Source organism: Candoia aspera, chromosome 2 (assembly GCF_035149785.1).
Source record: "Candoia aspera isolate rCanAsp1 chromosome 2, rCanAsp1.hap2, whole genome shotgun sequence".
Taxonomy (NCBI): domain Eukaryota; kingdom Metazoa; phylum Chordata; class Lepidosauria; order Squamata; family Boidae; genus Candoia; species Candoia aspera.
Window position 1 is genome coordinate 88,697,719 of NC_086154.1, and position 18,312 is coordinate 88,716,030.

At 36.1% G+C, this 18,312-nt stretch overlaps 1 protein-coding gene and 1 long non-coding RNA gene across 4 annotated transcripts in view; both read right to left on the reverse strand.

Annotated features, from left to right (window-relative positions):
- Positions 1-4,243: 4,243 nt before the first annotated feature.
- Positions 4,244-18,312, reverse strand: part of CSNK1A1 (casein kinase 1 alpha 1) — a 48,002-nt gene continuing 33,933 nt past the window's right edge. For all 3 annotated transcript variants that reach the window (XM_063292420.1, XM_063292418.1, XM_063292421.1), the window contains one exon: positions 4,244-6,873. In XM_063292420.1, the coding sequence (XP_063148490.1) occupies positions 6,866-6,873 (8 nt within the window). In that variant the 3' untranslated portion in view covers positions 4,244-6,865. The remainder of the gene's footprint in view (positions 6,874-18,312) is intronic.
- LOC134489631 (uncharacterized) lies at positions 15,346-18,311 on the reverse strand. Its single transcript, XR_010067159.1, has 2 exons — positions 17,183-18,311; positions 15,346-16,950 (listed from the first exon to the last, which is right to left on the reverse strand). It is a non-coding gene; the product is annotated as an uncharacterized LOC134489631 (long non-coding RNA).

Below are 18,312 nucleotides of genomic sequence, written 5' to 3' on the forward strand. Positions count from 1 at the left end.
GATGACACCACTTTGATGGCTGAAAGCGAAGAGGAACCGAGGAGCCTTATGATGAAGGTGAAAGAAGAAAGTGCAAAGCTGGCTTGCAGCTAAACCTGAAAAAAACCAGGATTATGGCAACCAGCTTGATTGATAACTGGCAAATAGAGGGAGAAAATGTAGACGCAGTGACAGTCTTTGTATTTCTAGGCGCAAAGATTACTGCAGATGCTGACTGCAGCCAGGAAATCAGGAGACGTTTAATTCTTGGGAAGAGAGCAATGACAAATCTCGATAAAATAGTTAAGAGCAGAGACATCACGCTGACAACAAAGGTTAGTTAAAGCAATAGTATTCCCAGTAGTAACATATGGCTGCGAGAGCTGGACCATAAGGAAGGCTGAGCAAAGGAAAATAGATGCTTTGGAACTGTGGTGCTGGAGGAAAATTCTGAGTGCCTTGGACTGCAAGAATGTCAAACCAGTCCATCCTCCAGGAAATAAAGCCAGACTGCTCACTTGAGGGAATGATATTAAAGGCAAAACTAAAGTACTTTGGCCACATAATGAGAAGACAGGATACCCTGGAAAAGATGATGATGCTAGGGAAAATGGAAGGCAGAAGGAAGAGGGGCTGACCAAGGGCAAGTTCTAGAGGTGACGGACTCGACCTTGGGGGAGCTGGGGGTGTTGACGACTGACAGGAAGCTCTGGCATGGGCTGGTCCATGAAGTACGAAGAGTCAGAAGCGACTGAACAAACAAACAACAAAACATAATGAATTGGGAAGTAGATCTGGTTTAGAGTCTTGCAGCATTATATCTCACCCCCACCCCCTACTTAGACTCACTTTGAAATCCTAATTAGTCAAATATTTCTCCAAGATTTTGTCTATATTTTAAGAGCAGTACCGGATCTCAGTTGCTCTGCCAAATGTCTTTCCTAGAACAAGGCAATTTTCTGCGTATTTATCATGTTAGTTAGGTGCTCAACTCCTGGTGACTGCATGGACAAACTCATTTTGACAAGTATACTTCTGTTTTTGTTTTTATTTGTTTAATCTTGGAATCACTTATTATCAGTACGAAGTTGATGGATAGTCAGCCAGAGAAGCCTTTTGGAACCTGTAAAGGCCTTCCTTAAAATTTGGAGGAAAGCCCTCTAAGGATGGTTATTTTAGAAGAGAATTGGCAAATAAATCTCCCTGTGAAAAGTAATATTTTAGAAGTTGGCTTTACCAAGCTGCAACATGTTAGTCTTGGGAAAGTGATGCAGTTTAGAAGAAAAGCATGTTCTGAATTCAAAGGGATCTTAGTATGACATCTCTGAGTAGGGCTGGAGAACCACTGTCAACACAAATATTTTGCTAATGGAACTGACTTAACATCTTCTTCCTATATGAAAGGTGTTTCAGTGTTAGAAAACATGCCACCACACACCATACTTTGACTCTACATTCTAAAGTAGAGGATTGTATGTTTATTTTGTAAGATGCAGATTAGCCATTAGCGACAGCTGCTTTAGGGACTAGAGTTCAGTATCTACCTTTATAATGCCTATCAACCTTTATAATGCCATCCCTGCATCCAACACTACCACTTAAGACCAAAGTTATTTCTGCCAATAGCACCCAAGTACAACATGTACATGGAGGGGGTGCACTTGAAGGGCAACAATCATACAAAGTCTTGTTTGAATTCCAGGACTTCCCTTTCTTCTCTTTCTCTCCAAATGTTTCAGAGGGATCCCCAACCTTCCAGAGAAAATACAGATATCATGTAATGGAATATAGCAGGGGGAAATCTTGTACATTGGTGGATGGCTGTAACCCAAGAAACAGTATTGAGCAGGCTTTTCTATATCATCAACAAAACATCAACAACATAAACAGGCAAATTTAAGTTTCCAGTCTTCCACTGCAAAACAGATGCCAATTAATGCAGAAAGAAGTCTATTTGCAGTCAGTGCATTTTTAAGGAATGCTCTCAGATTTATCTTTCTAAAATCCACCCACATTACTTGCCCCGAATTTGCAAAATGCCAGTGTCGCTGGGATGCAAGTTAGTAAGAATTAAAATCACCAAACAATTATTTTAAAAGCAGCTATTTCAAATAACAATGAACAAGTCAAACATGTTCAGTGCAGATTTAAACTAATTGTTGCTACTTGTTTTTTGAAAGCAGCAGAATAAATCCATTTAGTTTTATAATTATCTGTACACACTGGCAAAACAAACAGAACATAGCAATACAGGTTTTTCAAAGAACATCTAGAGATTCCACCTTTTTGCAAAAGCCTTTTAGAATCCTGTAATCCTTCTGCATCCTGATTTTAGCCAACATGGCAGAACTGTGATACTTTCCCAAGTATTGTAACACAGTCTACACAAACACTCTTCTCCCAAATATACTGTTTAAATTTCTCTGTGATGACCAGTAATCAAGAACCATGATGTTATTATTTTGTTAGTTTTAGGTGCTACAGCTTCTCTCTCTCTAACCCTTAACAATAGCACAAAAACACATTCCAAATAAATTTTGTAACAGCATTGTACATCCTTAGGGCAGGCAGATATGCAAATCAGACACACAAGGCCAGTAACTGTTCAATTAACATTTTACTGAGGCCTATGATTTCTACATTATTTTGACTTAGGACATTACACTGATCATCTTCACTATAGCATTTAAAGCAGTTTTCTACAGAAATATGATAGACAGCTCATTACTTCAGTGTATTTCAGCATTTCTCAACCTTGGCAACTTGATGTGTGGACTTCAACTCCCAGCAAGGCTGGCTGAGGAATTCTTCAAGCTGCTAAGGTTGAGAAACAACTGGTATATTTGAACAAAAATAATCTAAGCCCATACACTCTCTTAAGAGCAAGATGATATTCTTTCTAGTAAGGAATTAAATTAGGTTTAAAGTTCCTAACTAATCCTTCCAAAGTAATTTTTTCAGCTGTTCTGGAAGTGAGTTCTTGCTATGGCATTGCTGCTTACCTTTTCAAGAGTCATCTCCTCAGTAGCGGATGCTGCACTTTCAAGCACTATTGCAAAGCAGTCAGAGTTGAACATTTTGTGATACTGGCGAAATGCAGTTTTGCTACAATCCACTAAAGGTTAAGTATTCTTAAGACTTTTACTAGTACGAAACATTAGGCTGGCTGAAGAAGTAAATCTGGGATGTGAGGTTTTTATTTAAAGGGGGTTTCCCTCAAATTTTAGCAAGAGCCGATCTAGAACAGGTTGCGCATTTAACAGTTTTAGGTAGAAAAGTAGTCGTTTTCACATTTTGAAAAAGCCTGAATGAATTCTAATTGCTTTGCTTACCTACTTTCATTAATTCCTCATGCCAATAACTATTGTGCATGGACGTTACACTCAATCCAAATTTTGCCCTGTGTAAAGAGATGGTTAAATCTCTATAAAGGTAATTCTGGAGGACAAATGTGGAATCAAAAACAAGTACCACAGAAGTATGAAACCTCCATGAGACACGTTGATGTGATAGTGAATAGCTAATTGAGTGAGTGTACAAAAGACAGAAAAATAAGATTTCTGTTTATGATAAGCAATACTTTATTTTGTGTATTTTTTTCTCCTGACAGGTATGTGCTGCACAATCTCACGTTTTGTGACCCTTGGAACACTTCACTCCATTTATCCAATCAGCAAAGACCTGCTGTATATCCAATATTGTGTAAGAGTTTTATTCACACAAGAGGGTTTTATTTTCCTTCTCCCATGATTATCTTTCAATATGTTCTATGGCCCAAGGCCTAAACTGGAGGGATCCAATGATCTACTAAGGATTCCTTCTCCCCATGCTGCTTCAAGGTGGACTCTCACTGGATTTCAGCTACAAATTCTTGACATAATAAATCTGAGTTAATCTTGCATCGATCAATCATAGCTCTCTAAATTCCATCTGGAATACTGACAGACTTTCCTAGAGATTGGGGGAAAGCAAAGGAAAATTCTGCTGCATGAGAAATCTACTTCTGTAATGTTGTTATCTATTTAAGGTGCCATAAAACTGTTAGAAGAGATGTAAATTACTAGCTACCTGATCATTGTGCAAAAATTCTATGAGGTAACTACATGGCCTGGATGAGAACTGATAAAGGTTGTTTTTGCAACTTAGTGCAAAGAGCTACTCTTGATCTATTTTTTGCATTTTATTGGAAGCAAAATGTTTAGGCTAGTCTTGGTTTTCTATCTGCATTTAAAATAATACATATTGCAAAATCATGTCTTCCCTAATCAGTCCATTTCTAGTATGTAGAAAGAAATCATAACTAAAACACAAGCCAGTGTTTTGAATGTTATTCTCTACATTCAATATTTACTGATCTTGATTAAAGACAACTAGCCACTTGATTAGCAATTAGAGAACCAGCATTAGCTCTCTAAATAAAGTTTTATTAACATACTTGATTGTTTGGTATATTCAGTAAAAGGAACAAAAGTAAAGCTACATTGAGCCATTAAATCAGACATTCCCCTTAAATGTTATTAATTTTTAATTAACTCTTATTGTAAATCTAGATGTTATTAAAACTCCTCATATTGAGAACAAATAGCTAAGAGATAGCCTGCCAAAAAATTTACAGACACTATTTTGGAATAGGTACCTTTTCCTCCCTCATCCCTTCAGAACTATTGTTTTGATCAATATAACTTAAAAGTTCCTTAATCTTATCAAACTACTAATTCACCTGATCATTTTCAAGTTAGAAATTCATCAGTGCGAGATCCACAAGCAGGAAACATTTTGTCAATTTAACCAATCTGGTTTTGTATGCTATGCTGATATTTCATGTTGACAATGAAATGTTTATTTAACATCTTAACAAGCTAAGCATGTTCTCCCTGAACAGGAACTTAGCTACTATAAAAATGTGAAGTTCTGCTTTTACGTAGTGGATATATTTGCAAAGAATAGTTGTCCCCTTAAAACTCTCCTCCTACTCTCCCACTTGTTCCTCATTTTCCATTAGCATGACTGAACTGCATATGTAAGCAACCCATGGTCTCCAAAATATCGACTCTTCACCATCATTTGTACAGTTTCAGTTACTGCAGAAGCTCACATTCATAAGAATTACAAAACCTGAATGAGTTTTGGAAAACTTCTAAGACCCAGTGCAGTGCACCTCCAAGAATGAAAAACACCTGAGCAAAACTGCACAAAACATATCCAAATGGTCCTTATTTGTACACTCCGTATCTTGACAATGTCCTGTAAATATCCATGCTTGAATGACAATACTGTAAAATATAAATATTCACTTTGTGGAAAAAGCAGTTAAGGGAGCTTCAATGTCTCATATTAAAATATGGAATGGAACATACCTGATAAACACAGGAGGTCTGAAAGTCATAAAAACCATGTACACAATAGGCATCTGGCAGCATTTTCAGACAACTTTTAAAATTTATTCTGACATGCTATAAAGGAATAAGTTACACTGTTATATGAATCACCAGCAGTAAGAATATTTTTCAGCTGGATTGGAGAAAAGATAGCCTAAGGCAGTAACCAGTAACCAATGTGAGAGGCTGCCTGAGACCAAGAGTAAATCTGTCATATTTGTGTCACAAAAACTTGAAAGAAAATTCTTCCTTTTTAATGCCCTTCACATACTTTCATTTTAAATCTGCATTTTTTTAAAAAAATGAATAAACAAGAGTCTAGCCAATGAAAGGCTGTGGTGGGACTTGTAAGCTGTTGCAATGGGTCTGAAAAGATGCCTTTATTTTCATTTGATCTCTTGTTACAGTGGGCTGGGTATCAATGCAACCAATTATAAAAATGCAAGAGTGCCCCTCCCCATCAGGAAAACAAATACAAAATTTATTTAAAAACAAAAGTGAGGAAGAGTTACAACACTAGATCTAAAATGATTAAGAAACAGGACTGTTGCTTTAACAAATGGTCTTGTAACTGCCATTTAAAAAAAGGGTGGTGTCTAATTTAGTTTGCAAATTATCAAGGCAAATTAAAAAAAAATTCCTTACAGGAACAGTTTAGTTTTTAACGAACTTGTTAACAAAAAAGCTCCCATTTCAAAATAAAAACAAAATCCTGGATCATCTAGATGTTTACAGTGATTACATTTATCTAAGCAACTTACATACAGTATCAGTTGGAGGATGTTAACTAAATTTGTGACAAATATGCTGTTTCTCCTTTTATACCAAGAACATTATAGAGTTAATGCAAAGTCCTAAAGATAATCTAGTAGTCGCTAAATTTCTCTTAAGTCGTCACTTTAGATGCTGTTATTTCTAAGCACAGGTAAGCAGGCAGAGTCTTTCATATGCTTAAAACTGGAATCTTTGGTTACTACCACAATAGCTGGCTTGTTACGCCACTCAAGTCACCAGCAATTTTAAGAATGTTTTAAGTGTACAACTTTCAGAACCAGGGAGGAATACCCAGAAGGAGTGCACAATTGTGAGCATTTACAATTATCGCAATAGTTCTGAAGACTTGTTCATGCCATTCTTCCAAAATAATGAGATTTCATAAGCAGTGTAGTTCAAAGTAAAAAGGTTACAAAAATTGGCATATGCACAATTCTCTCCACCACTTGTGTCAACCACTCCGTTAATTTTTCCACTTGAAAAAATGCAATAGAAAACTGGACACCATGTTCAACTATCTCAGTAATATTCACAATTACAGCTGCTACAACTCAGAGATGCAGCATCAATGGTGCTGCCCAGAGCCAGTTTATACTGAAAGCAAGTTCTTTACATCAAGTAGATGGTTGCCCACAACCACTGGTATGTGTGTTTATGAACTAAAATTTCTAGGATTTGGGAGGTGATACATCCTGTTCCATTCTGCTCTGCCTCATCTGTTCTCTTCTTCATGCTCAAAAACCTGGAAAACAAACAAAACACTTTGATATTTGGAAATAACCAACCAATTGAGTGGAAAATCTTAAACTATGATTTCGTTAGGAAAAAAAATCTATTCCATTCAAAGTTACACTAGTCTTCTAACTTATAAATGCTTTATTCAGTTACTGACAGTACAGCCCCCAAGAATGAATGTCCCATTTATGGAGCAAGAGAAAAAACATGCAAGAACCCTACTTTCTTTCAGAGAAAACTGCACTTGGCCACCAGCCTTTTTGACAGGTCAACGCTCTTAATTCAGCAGCCATATCAAATGCAATGGAAGATCAATTATAATAAGGCTGCCAATCATTAAGCATTTTTAATTGAGGAAACATCTGTCTTAGCCAAGTATACTTAAATAGTTTTGCATATTGCCAGTTTCAAATACTGCACCACAAATTGACCAAGTCAGAGTTAAAAATATTAAAAACAGGCATTTCACATATTTCCTTCTAGGTATAAAGTAGAGAATCAGAAGGGGACCTTTTCAGACTAATACATTTTACCAAAAGGCGTAAATTTTCATGAACGACACTTCATCAGATGCACTAGATACAATATATAGCAGAAAAGTGATTCATGAACTACACCAGCCTACATTTTATATTAATTCTATCATCTGAAGTTGCTCCCAATGAAATCAATTAACACTTACAGCCCACATTCAGATATATGCAACTTGACAGTATAATTAAGGAAAAAAAAGGTTTGTTGTCTGTAAAAGGAAATGGTTACACCTTCTGAATATCCGAAATTGCAAAAGCATAGATCTTGTCATGCATTACAAAAGGAAATGTTCCAAAATGGCACATATAGGAGATAGACCACTAGCTCATCACTGACACAGGATTATTTTAAGATTTCTATCCTCTATTTGTACAACTCAAAGCAGTGTACGCAATACTCCTGCTTCCTATTTTCCCCACAACCACTCTGTGAGGTGAGCTGGGCTGAAAGGCTGTGATTGGCTCAAAGTTACCCAGCTGATTTGACAGATTTGCTTAGCAGTCAATATTACAATGTACCAGTTACCATTTAAAGTAAATAATGCTTTATTTTTCTGTCTACTCATGTATAGCATTATTCAGCTATTGCCAGCAAGAATATAAGCTTGACAATTTTGTTACCCACAGAAATTTTAGCCTGCCCATGTAACAACCCATTTTACTGGAATGCAATTCCTCATTTAATGTGTGGTGTACTTGCATTTCAAGTTGTATATGACTGAGATTAGTTATTATTACCAGCTTAATCAATTAGTGCCAAAAGAATAACAACCTTAATCTTTGAAACAAATCCCTCCTCCATTTAATGTTGTTGCTTAAAAATTACAAAAAAGTTGTTATACGTTCAAGGCACTATGTCTGGCAAATAAACCTAAAAATTAGCCAAACTTAGTACAATTCTGTTTCAAGTTTCTGAAAAGAATGTAGTCTTTCAAAATATTGTGGGGCAGTCTGCCAAGAATAGTATGTAGATGAAAATTGCCTAAGAACAGATGATATCTAATAAGTAACCACATTCTCTGCAAGTCTATAATTTGTTACTTTCCACCCAAAAGCCACCCATCAACATTGGATGGTGCTGCTGTGATATTATAGAAAATCATCTACATTCTTGCTGTTGAGGGAGAATTCTTCAAAACATAATATGAATAGTGCAGTGTCCATGAAAGAAATGGAAAGCTTTGATGTGTTAAGAAAATTTACCACAGAACCTATGAGCAGGACAGGTCAATGGTCTGCAGCCCTTCTGGATTGATAGATATATCTGAAATACAGTCATTCACAAAATGCCTGGAATGGTGGGCATAGCTCATCACAAAACACCCTGACCAGATGTGCACACTTTTAAATTAATACCAGGATGGCAGCAGTCTACCCTCTTATTTTCTATCCCATCCACGTGGAGCTTAGAGGCATTCTTAGAAATAAACATGATGCTGGATGCCTGAAGATTTCCAGCATGTTGATTACTAGGGCGAGCTATTCTTATACGGAATAAGATGGAGTTTTCGCAGATGTAATTTCTTAAACTATTCCCAAATTAGATCTCTTAATATTCAGTTACCATTGTATGTTATTGCCATTATTCCTCAACCTTGAAACATGCTTGTTTTTACAGATTTCCAGAGATGTTTATCGCCCAGAGTCGCATGGCATGCAAATTTAATAAATAATCATCTCCTCCTCTTGATAGCACTATTGCTTCCTCAAGCTTCAGTGTCAGCAAACCAGAATCAAAGATATATGCAAACCATTTATTCATTAAAACTGTTTTGTTCGCAGGCAAAGCAGCAGCTGTTAAAATTTTTTTAATCAGTCTGTAGAACAAGGCCATTCAAAAGAGTTACACTAACTATAAAGTGCTTGTAAGATTTATTCAGTTAACTTGTTATATGCAGACTTTGGACCATTCAATAAATTTAAATCAATCACTGAATTTAAATGTACCACAAATTTCATAGGAAATTTCCAAAATCCAGATTACTGTGGAAATTTCTGCATTAAGTAACAGTTTCTGCTTCCATTTTGGAATCTCAAACAGTGGGTACACTGTAGTGTGTGTGTGTGTGTGTGTACATACATACACTAAATAGACATTATAATAACTCTCCATTCAATTTTTCCTAAATAGTGGGACGATTTACAGTACACTTCTAAAGCTGTATGAGATGCATTAGATGTTTGAACGCAAAACTCTTTTTATTCCTACCCTAAAGGTAGGTTGTCTTCAGTATTTTTAGTTTTTTTTCCAGCAACTTTTATGTATGTGATTACCTTCAATTTTTGCTTGCTGAATCTGGACCCAAGGACTGCAAATATGAGCAAAACCCACCAGAATGAATCCATGAAGGGTTACTTTTGCTTCCAGATTACAGTACACAATGGCTGTAGTATCTTTTTTTGAAGAGCTGCAACTTCAATGGCCAAAACAGCAGGCATGGATGGAAATATATTCTGAGCATTCACTGGAGTTATGGGAGCAAGTCATTATACCTACATCTTTCGCTCTATAATGCTTCTTTGTGGGACTAGCATGTCTGGACAATACATTACAATTTCTTCTGTCCTTTCAAATATAGTATAGTTATCCTTTTCTATCTATCACTAACAGGCATTTAATTAAACTGACATCTCTTCTTCCCTATATCTGTTAAACTGAATATTTACTGCTTTAATCAAACAATCTGCAGAAGTGTATAAATCCATATTTGATTCCTTGATGCACTAATGGGTTATCTTAATGTTAGCCTCACAGTTCCCATTTAGTATTAAATTATTAAATTCCAAGGGGCTTAAGCTACACCAGACCTGCCTGGCAGAAAGTGCTTAATAAAGAATTGTTAGATAATACTTTAAGAGTGATTTCTAGAGTGTTCTGCTTTATGATGCATATTGGGACTGTGAAGACTTTGAAAAAGATGAGGAAGAAGTACTTCATCACACATTCAAGCATAGCCCCCTTTGGCAATTCATTAAAGCAGACGTGTTCATTTTTATAGACTCATGCAGAAATAAGATATTTGTCTGTCTCTAGTCTTCCTTTGCTGAGTCTAGGTCTGAAGGGTATTTTTATCAGCTTTCACTTGAGTTCAAGTAGAATCCTCTGTATAATCATGAAGCCCAATAAAGATTTAATTTATTTATTTGCACAATTTAGAGGTTGACTCTGGGAGACTTACAGTTTAAAAAGTAGGAAAAATATTAAAAAGAGGAATAAAAAATCTTGAGTGGCCCAAGAGCAAACGTTTAAACAATGCCCCCCTGCACAATCCAACCCATCTGATCATACTAAGGACTAAGGGATATTTGGAATAGAGGCTTCATGCTAGCCCAGGATTCTCTACCCACAAATATGTTCACTCCTCATGTGAGCATGGTGAAAAGTTAAGGGTAGCTTAAGCAAGCTACAACTTACACAAGACTAATTCACTTTCCATTCTTGACTGTCCTTGTAAAACACATTTCAAACATAGGCTATATTCTTTATTAAATTCTAATTTTTCCAGAGATGAATTAGATGCTTTCCAATAACTTATCTTTTTTTCCTATCTTATTACACAGATAGAAAAAAAATAAACATAAGCACTCTATCTTGGATACTGGTGTCCTAGCAAAAAGAATCATTTGTTTGGAAAACCAGGTATGGATATGTTTCCAGGACCATCTTGCCCAACTACACTCAGGCAGCTACACTGTGTACTGAGCCAAAATAAATACTAGAAAAATCAGAAATCAATTACATCCTCCTCCAAAAGTACACATGCCACTAAATCTAGTAAATTCAGTACTTATTGCACTAGTATTTTAGAGAAAAGAGTCCCCTGATTGGAACAATTACTAGCCACAAGTTCAATGAAGGGTGATGAAAGTGCTACTTAATGACTCCTTATAGCATATAAATAGTCCAGGTGTTTAAAGCTAAATTGCAAAGGAGTACAGAATGCAAAAGCTGGAATGTTATACACAATCATAATGTTATGACTGATAATACCTTACAAAATACTCAATCAGGATAAACTTAACATTTTGATTATTATAACTACCATCTGCATATGAATTTCCATTTGAATGCAATTCTTGAACGCTTAAATTATTTCAAGGACTGATTATGATTTCTGAACAAGAGTGACCTGTTGCAGACTGGCAGCTAAAATTAACCCTCATTAAAGTACTTATCAGAATGCAGTCTGTACTTCAGTTTTTCTGGATACATTGTTTATTTAATAGGTAAATCTGCATCCAATCGGTTACCATCCTGGTATGTACAGAAATACTTTACAGAAAATCAAGGCTTTTACATTAACTATTTCAAGTGGAACATAAATATTACAGTGCTGTTCAACATTTTTAGTTTGTACAATGTATGAATGAGAATTGCGCTAACGGCTTTTTCCAACTCCCACCTGATTTCTCATCTTTGAATGATTTCTAAATGAAGCAAAAATTTTGAATTACCCACTGAAATAGCATTTGTGAATTAATGCTCTGTATTCAAAAAGCTTTTAATATAACTCTGTTCTATTATTCCTATTAGTAGAATTCCTTTATTTTGCACTGTCATAGCTTTCTAGGTTGCAGTTTAACCTACAGCTCTGGACTTCCTGGATGTTTCCCTGTCTAACTAGATCTGATCCAACACAGCATTCTAGATTAGCCAAGACCATCTAGGTTCTGGACAAGACTGTATTTTAAAATAAGACAGGTAAGTTCGACTGCTTCATCTTCCCTGATCCTCTGGGCAAAAGGATGCCAGACAACTTTATCACATTTTATACCACCATAATTACATCATGGATTTTATAGTTGGACATGTTATTGAAAATTATCCTTTCTTTCTTGTATCAGTTTCTGGCATTTTAAGGTCCCTGTTTCATTCCTCTTTACTTCCAAGGTAAAAAGGGCAATTCTGACTTCCAGTTAAACTTTCATTCCCCCCCTCCAGCTCATATTCTCACAAAGGACAAAAAACTATGTACGTACTCTGAAGCAAAGTAATGGTTATTATTTCTATCAGAACTTAAATGTCACTTTACTTCACTATTTCTGTCAGCCTTGTAGAATTCACAGCTCTGGTTTAGAGACAACCCACTTCTCTCATACATTATTGCACTCTCAGCAAATTCATATACATATTACTGCAGGGAGGAGAAATACTTCCCCCCAAACTAACATCTGGCATCTACCTTCAAGATCCATGCCTTCAACCACCAACTCCCTCAGGCAGCCCACTAAGATACTATGGTTAATGATATCAAAAACCACTGAGATATCCAGGTGTATGAGCTGGGAATATATAGAAGATGGCTGTATACATTCTACATACAAATCAACTTTTTATTAATATTTTCGAAAATCTTCAATATGATTCTGTGTGGTCAAAGTGTAGCTTGTAAAACTTGAGTTCCATTGTACGTTGCTTCAGTTGGGCAACCATATAAATGCTTGAAATAAATAAATAAAATTAATTATAACATGCATCATTTTTTCCTTGCTTTTTTCCTGCTTTAGTTCTGTTGCCACTTCTTTTGGTATTTATTTTTGGCTACTAGCTTTCTCCTTGCTACAGATTAAATCCCACTTTAAAAATGGGTAACATTCCATTGTACCCCCTCAACATATTGTTTATCAAGCAGACCAAAGTCCTTGCTATAAAATGAGACTGAAACAAATCTAGATAATCAGTATCATCCAGGAATGCCTAGAGTTACTCAGCCACCATGGCCAAGAATACTAAATTAGATACAGGACTATAGCTGTCAACCAGGAGGTACCTATTTAAAAACAAACAAAAATGAAAGTGCATCACTGCCTCCTTTACTGCAGGAAGAATCATGTTCTCAGAGAAGGAGACATCGATCATAGAACATCACACCTCCTTCCGTAAATCTCTCTTAGGTAGAACTAGCCAGGAGGAGCTGAGTTCAATGTATATGTAGTCATTTAAGCTCTTCCAAGGACCCTGTTCATGTCAACGGAAATAAAAAATTGATGTAATAAAAGTGGACAAACATGTGTACTGTTCTCCCACTTCTCTTAATAATTAATGATGTCTTAATCTGACTGTGGATATGAGCAACTTTATTGGAAGAAAAGAATCTCAAAGCCACAGTTCTCTATTGAGAACTCAAAAGATGCCTTCTACAGCCCTTAAAGGTTGTGTCAGCTCTCTTGGGGCTATTTTCAGCAGGTGCCATAATGGAGAAAACACTTTTTCTCCTTTCAGCACCACAGGATAAGCATTCTTATGTGCTATAAGCTGTGCTCAATTGTACTCACTTTTTGATTTCTACCACCAGCATACTAGACGTCTGCCTGCCTACTTCATAACCTGCAGCTCCTCAGTAAATCAAGGAGATCTATTGGACAAAATGGGAAAGTAAAGATTGCTAATAAGCTAAATTACCTAAAGTCTGGGACAGGCAGAGATTCCATGCTACCATCAATGCTTCAGTTTTAAGGATCAGTGTAATAATCAACTGACCCACCAGCAAATTCTAGAATCCAATTGGACCTAGAAGCTGCTACGAGCTCAAAATCAGCTTTATACTCCTACAGGAGAGGGATGGAACCCTCAGATATATACTAGCCCAATGATGACCCCTCATGACAAGGTTTTACAAAACCAGCATGCACTTTGCTTGGAGAACAGAATTGGATGACAGTTGTGACAGGGCCATGGAAGGCATAGCAACCATAAACTCCTGAGCTGAGAATCTGATGTGTCCAGGTACACACATTCAGATCTCATAGTCTCCTATACCTTGAGCCTGGAAAAACATAGAATTCTGGAATGGGAATCCTCCTTCCTAGCTCGTATCATGTGTCTGATACAGGACATAGAAATGTGGTGGGAGAATCTGGGTTCAAGTGACATAACTTAGTATCCATCACACAAACCAAATCAGCATCATCATCTTGAATGAGATCCCTCAAGAAACAGATATTAATAGCCACCAATCAGGCATTTAATAGAAGAAAGGCCAGGGACAAATTACCAGTGCACCTCCCTCCCTCCACCAAATTGATGACCAGAGAGGGATGACACTATTTGTCTAACCCTCAGTTCCCTGGAACAGGCTGCTCCAGGCCCATTATGTTATCTCTCCATCCCTTCACATCCACCATGCTCACCTGAACAAATATCCTGCTCTATCAATTTAGACCCTAAAAGAACAAATGGGGACACTGAGTTGGAGATAACAAACAATAGGCTTCATTACAAAAAGGGCCCAATATTCAACCCAGTCTGTTGCATACAAGTGGCTGTGATAAAAATTGCCACAGAGGGCAGACAAATGATCAGGAAGATTGTCAAACAGCTGGACTTCAGGTTGCAAGAAACTAATGGCATTTATCGCAGAGGGCAAACATGCAAGACAAAAACCTAAGCAACTCTCTCTCAGCACCTCTCTCTCTCCATTTCCTTCCCAACATTAAATCCATACCATTCTGCCAGATCTTCCACACTAACTCACAGAAACTTCGCCTTCCCCTTATAATCACCTTTACTTCCACCCTTTCTGCAATTAACTCTCTCCCCAAGAAACTATAAATACTCCAATGCTTGTTCTCCTACACCAAATTTTTATAACATTTTCTCCTCCCCAACATGATCTCAAACAGTCTCCAACTCTAGCTTTTTTCCCCTGCCTTTGCCCTCCTTCTCCAATATATTCTTCTTCCCTGACATGATCTCGTTTCCACTGTTAGAAATATATTTCTTCCTTCTCACATCCATCCATATGCTTCTACCCCATTAACAATCCAGCACTCACCTTCCCCATTTCATGCACGCTCATATAAGACAGATGTTTAATTAACTATTGGCATCTGAGAGGATTTTTTGTCAGTCTTCTGGGAGAACATCTACCACCACCATCACTCACAAATTTTTAGGTAATATCAATCAACTTGTTTATTCTTGTGTTCAATAAATTCAGACAGTATTTGAGGAACAGCCACATATATTTTTGAACAGTTAGATATACAAATAAAGTGCTGTTTTTTAAAGAGTTGAACAGGGAATTTCAGCCAAGTGAAAACACTGAACACATCATTCTTCAACTCTCATGATTCATAATCTGGGGAAAAAAACTTTCCTGTTTTTGAAATCCGAAATTACTTCTGAATTTAAAATGAATTAATGTGAAGAAAGAAAAGAACTTTCTTTACAAGTGCAGAGGAGGAGAATACTGTTGTTAGAAACTGGATTATCACTTCAATAATCTGAAATCAAATGCAGGTCATTAAGAGAACTTGCTTTCAAAACTTCGTAAAAAAAATGCCTTAAAGAAGTCTGACTTAGCCTGAAATCGAGGATAGTTGGTATGTCCCTGTCATAACCAACTCCTTTACTTTAACAGTTAAAACTTCCCCCAATAGTGAATGCTGAAAATAGCAACAAGAAAATGAGCTGGAAATAGTTCATTTTAATGCCTGCAATTCAACTCCGTCATTGGAAATTTCAATTTAAAATCTCAGTTCCTTTCGCACTTCAACACAGCAGCAGAAATAAAGTAACAATTTTCTTGCACTTAGGTCCAAGGGCTATGGAAAAAGGCTTCAAGAGAAACGGCATATATTCAGTGTTTTGCTCTAGCCCTATCTTTTTAAAAAAATCTGGCTACTATTTTAACATCTCTACTTCCCTTATTTTTGTTTGAGGCATAAGGCCACCATTTATATACTGTTCAATATTTACTAATTAGTATTACGGAATGGCTTGTGGAAGAACTGACTCCTCTTGCTTTCAGAACAGTTGTTATCAAATTATTATTGTACAGTAGATACATTCTGCAATTTCAGCAATATTATCTTTACTTCTGGAACAACTGAAGTACTTGCTTGAAGGTTCTTCAACTAAACACTGTAATGGCACTTTATTAGTTTTGGTCTTCTTGATTTCTGTATCTCTTCTCATCCTGGATATCTTTGCAGCATTATGACACAAATGCACATTAACCATTTAATAAAAATATTTTTAGTTTGGAATTCTTGCAAGCATTCAATAATATATACATTTACTGATGTCTCAATTATTTCATTAAGAAAATTATCCTTTTTTTTTCTTTTGATTCAGAAGAATGTATGGACTGTTGTGAATGCTGGTCACACACTTTGACCAGCAGTGGTTCCTTCTAGATTATTTGCACACTTTTCTATTTTCTTCTTATACATTTTATCCAACAATTTGCTTATGGTCTTTGCTCTGCTCTGGTGGACTGCATCCTGGTCAAAGAGATTGAATTGCATCAATGATGTTTGTGTCCTCATCCGCAAAAAAAAGAGTTTTCTGCATAAACAAAAGGATACTTTTTTCATCAATTATTTCTTGCTGTAGTCTGTTATCATAAATTTATCTATGCCTATTTGTGGATGGTAGACTTTTATTCTTCTTTTTCCAGCTAAAGGTATTTCTTTCTTTTTTCAAATATTTTTTCTGACATATTTTATATAATTGGACATTACTAATTAGATACTTCTAAAATGGTAGACAGTGATGTTACTGAAAATGGTGCATGTAGACAATTATCAGTCTTCTATGTATTCTCCTAAATAATAAAAAAGTATCATTAGTATTGTGCTCCTCTTTTAATAATAGTCTTTGTTATATGCATGAATAAATATGCACTTATAAAAGGAATATGCATCTTTTTTATTTCAATTAAATCAAAATGGAAGTACTGATTATAGTTTTATTTATACATAATTCAAAAAGTTAAGAGAAACCACCCCAAAGAAAAATAAACCCCAATTTTAAAAAGTACAATAGTATTTACTGACCTGAAGACTTTGCATGTGCAGACTTGACTTGTGTTGCTTTCAGTATCTTCAAAGAGGATCAAGCCTCATGATGTTTCGTTTGGGCACTCAAGGCTTGCCTTTCTTTGTTACAATGCTTGCATTTTGCATCCCTCCCCATCTTATTTACAGATACAGAAACTTAATTAACGTATTCCCAAATGGGATCCTTTTATTGCGTGCTGCCATAGAAAGTTATTTCTTTTATTATTTTGTCAATAAATCTCAAACAAACAGAGGTATAATTAAAATTAGAAACAGATTCCCCAGGAATGTAGGAGTGATTTCAGTTGAATTTGTTTACTTTCCATTTCTCTCCCTATACCTCGCATATATACATATATTGACTTCTCCTGCCTAAATTTAACCCGCCCTCCTTAATCCTCTGATCATTACTGTTTTTGTCTTTTAATGAGGGAGAGGGGTGAGAAAGGTTTGACTGTGTTTGTGCATGGCCATGTGAACTGTCCTCTCCCTGTACTACTGTTACTCAGGATATTCACAGAATATCATCATACTGAGGCTATCTATGACCTAATTTTTTTTTTTAAAGTTTAAAGTACAGTAATTTTATTCATTTATTTATATAATAACGTATATGCTGCCTCCTAAGACTCTCTGTGGCTCACAATAATACATTAATATTAATACCAAAATAATAAAATCAGTGTAGTTTGGGGGGTATATTCAAAGAAAACATTAATCTCTTAATAATTTGTTTTTATTCTCCCCCAAAGAAACCCATACCAAAGCTGCTTACCGACTGGCCCAGTAGAAAAAGTCAATAGAAAATTTCTCCATTGAAGTGTTAGGTCCAGGATTTTGGATCATACTATATTCCCAACACCAAGTCAGTTTATTTTGAAGAGGGGTTAATGAGGGAGCAGAAGATGCAGTGGTTAAAATGACCCGACATACCCAAAGAAATGATATGAAAACAAGGACACTTGGTTTAAAGTTAGTAGTCAAATTTTCCAAGGACGTCCATTTTTTTAATACTAAGTAGCCAAATAAGTATTTTTAATGACCTCCTTGAGCTAACACTTATCACCAACAGGATCCAAATTAGTGTTTATTGTTTTTGGACTGTAACGTCACTTGGTTCTTGGCTA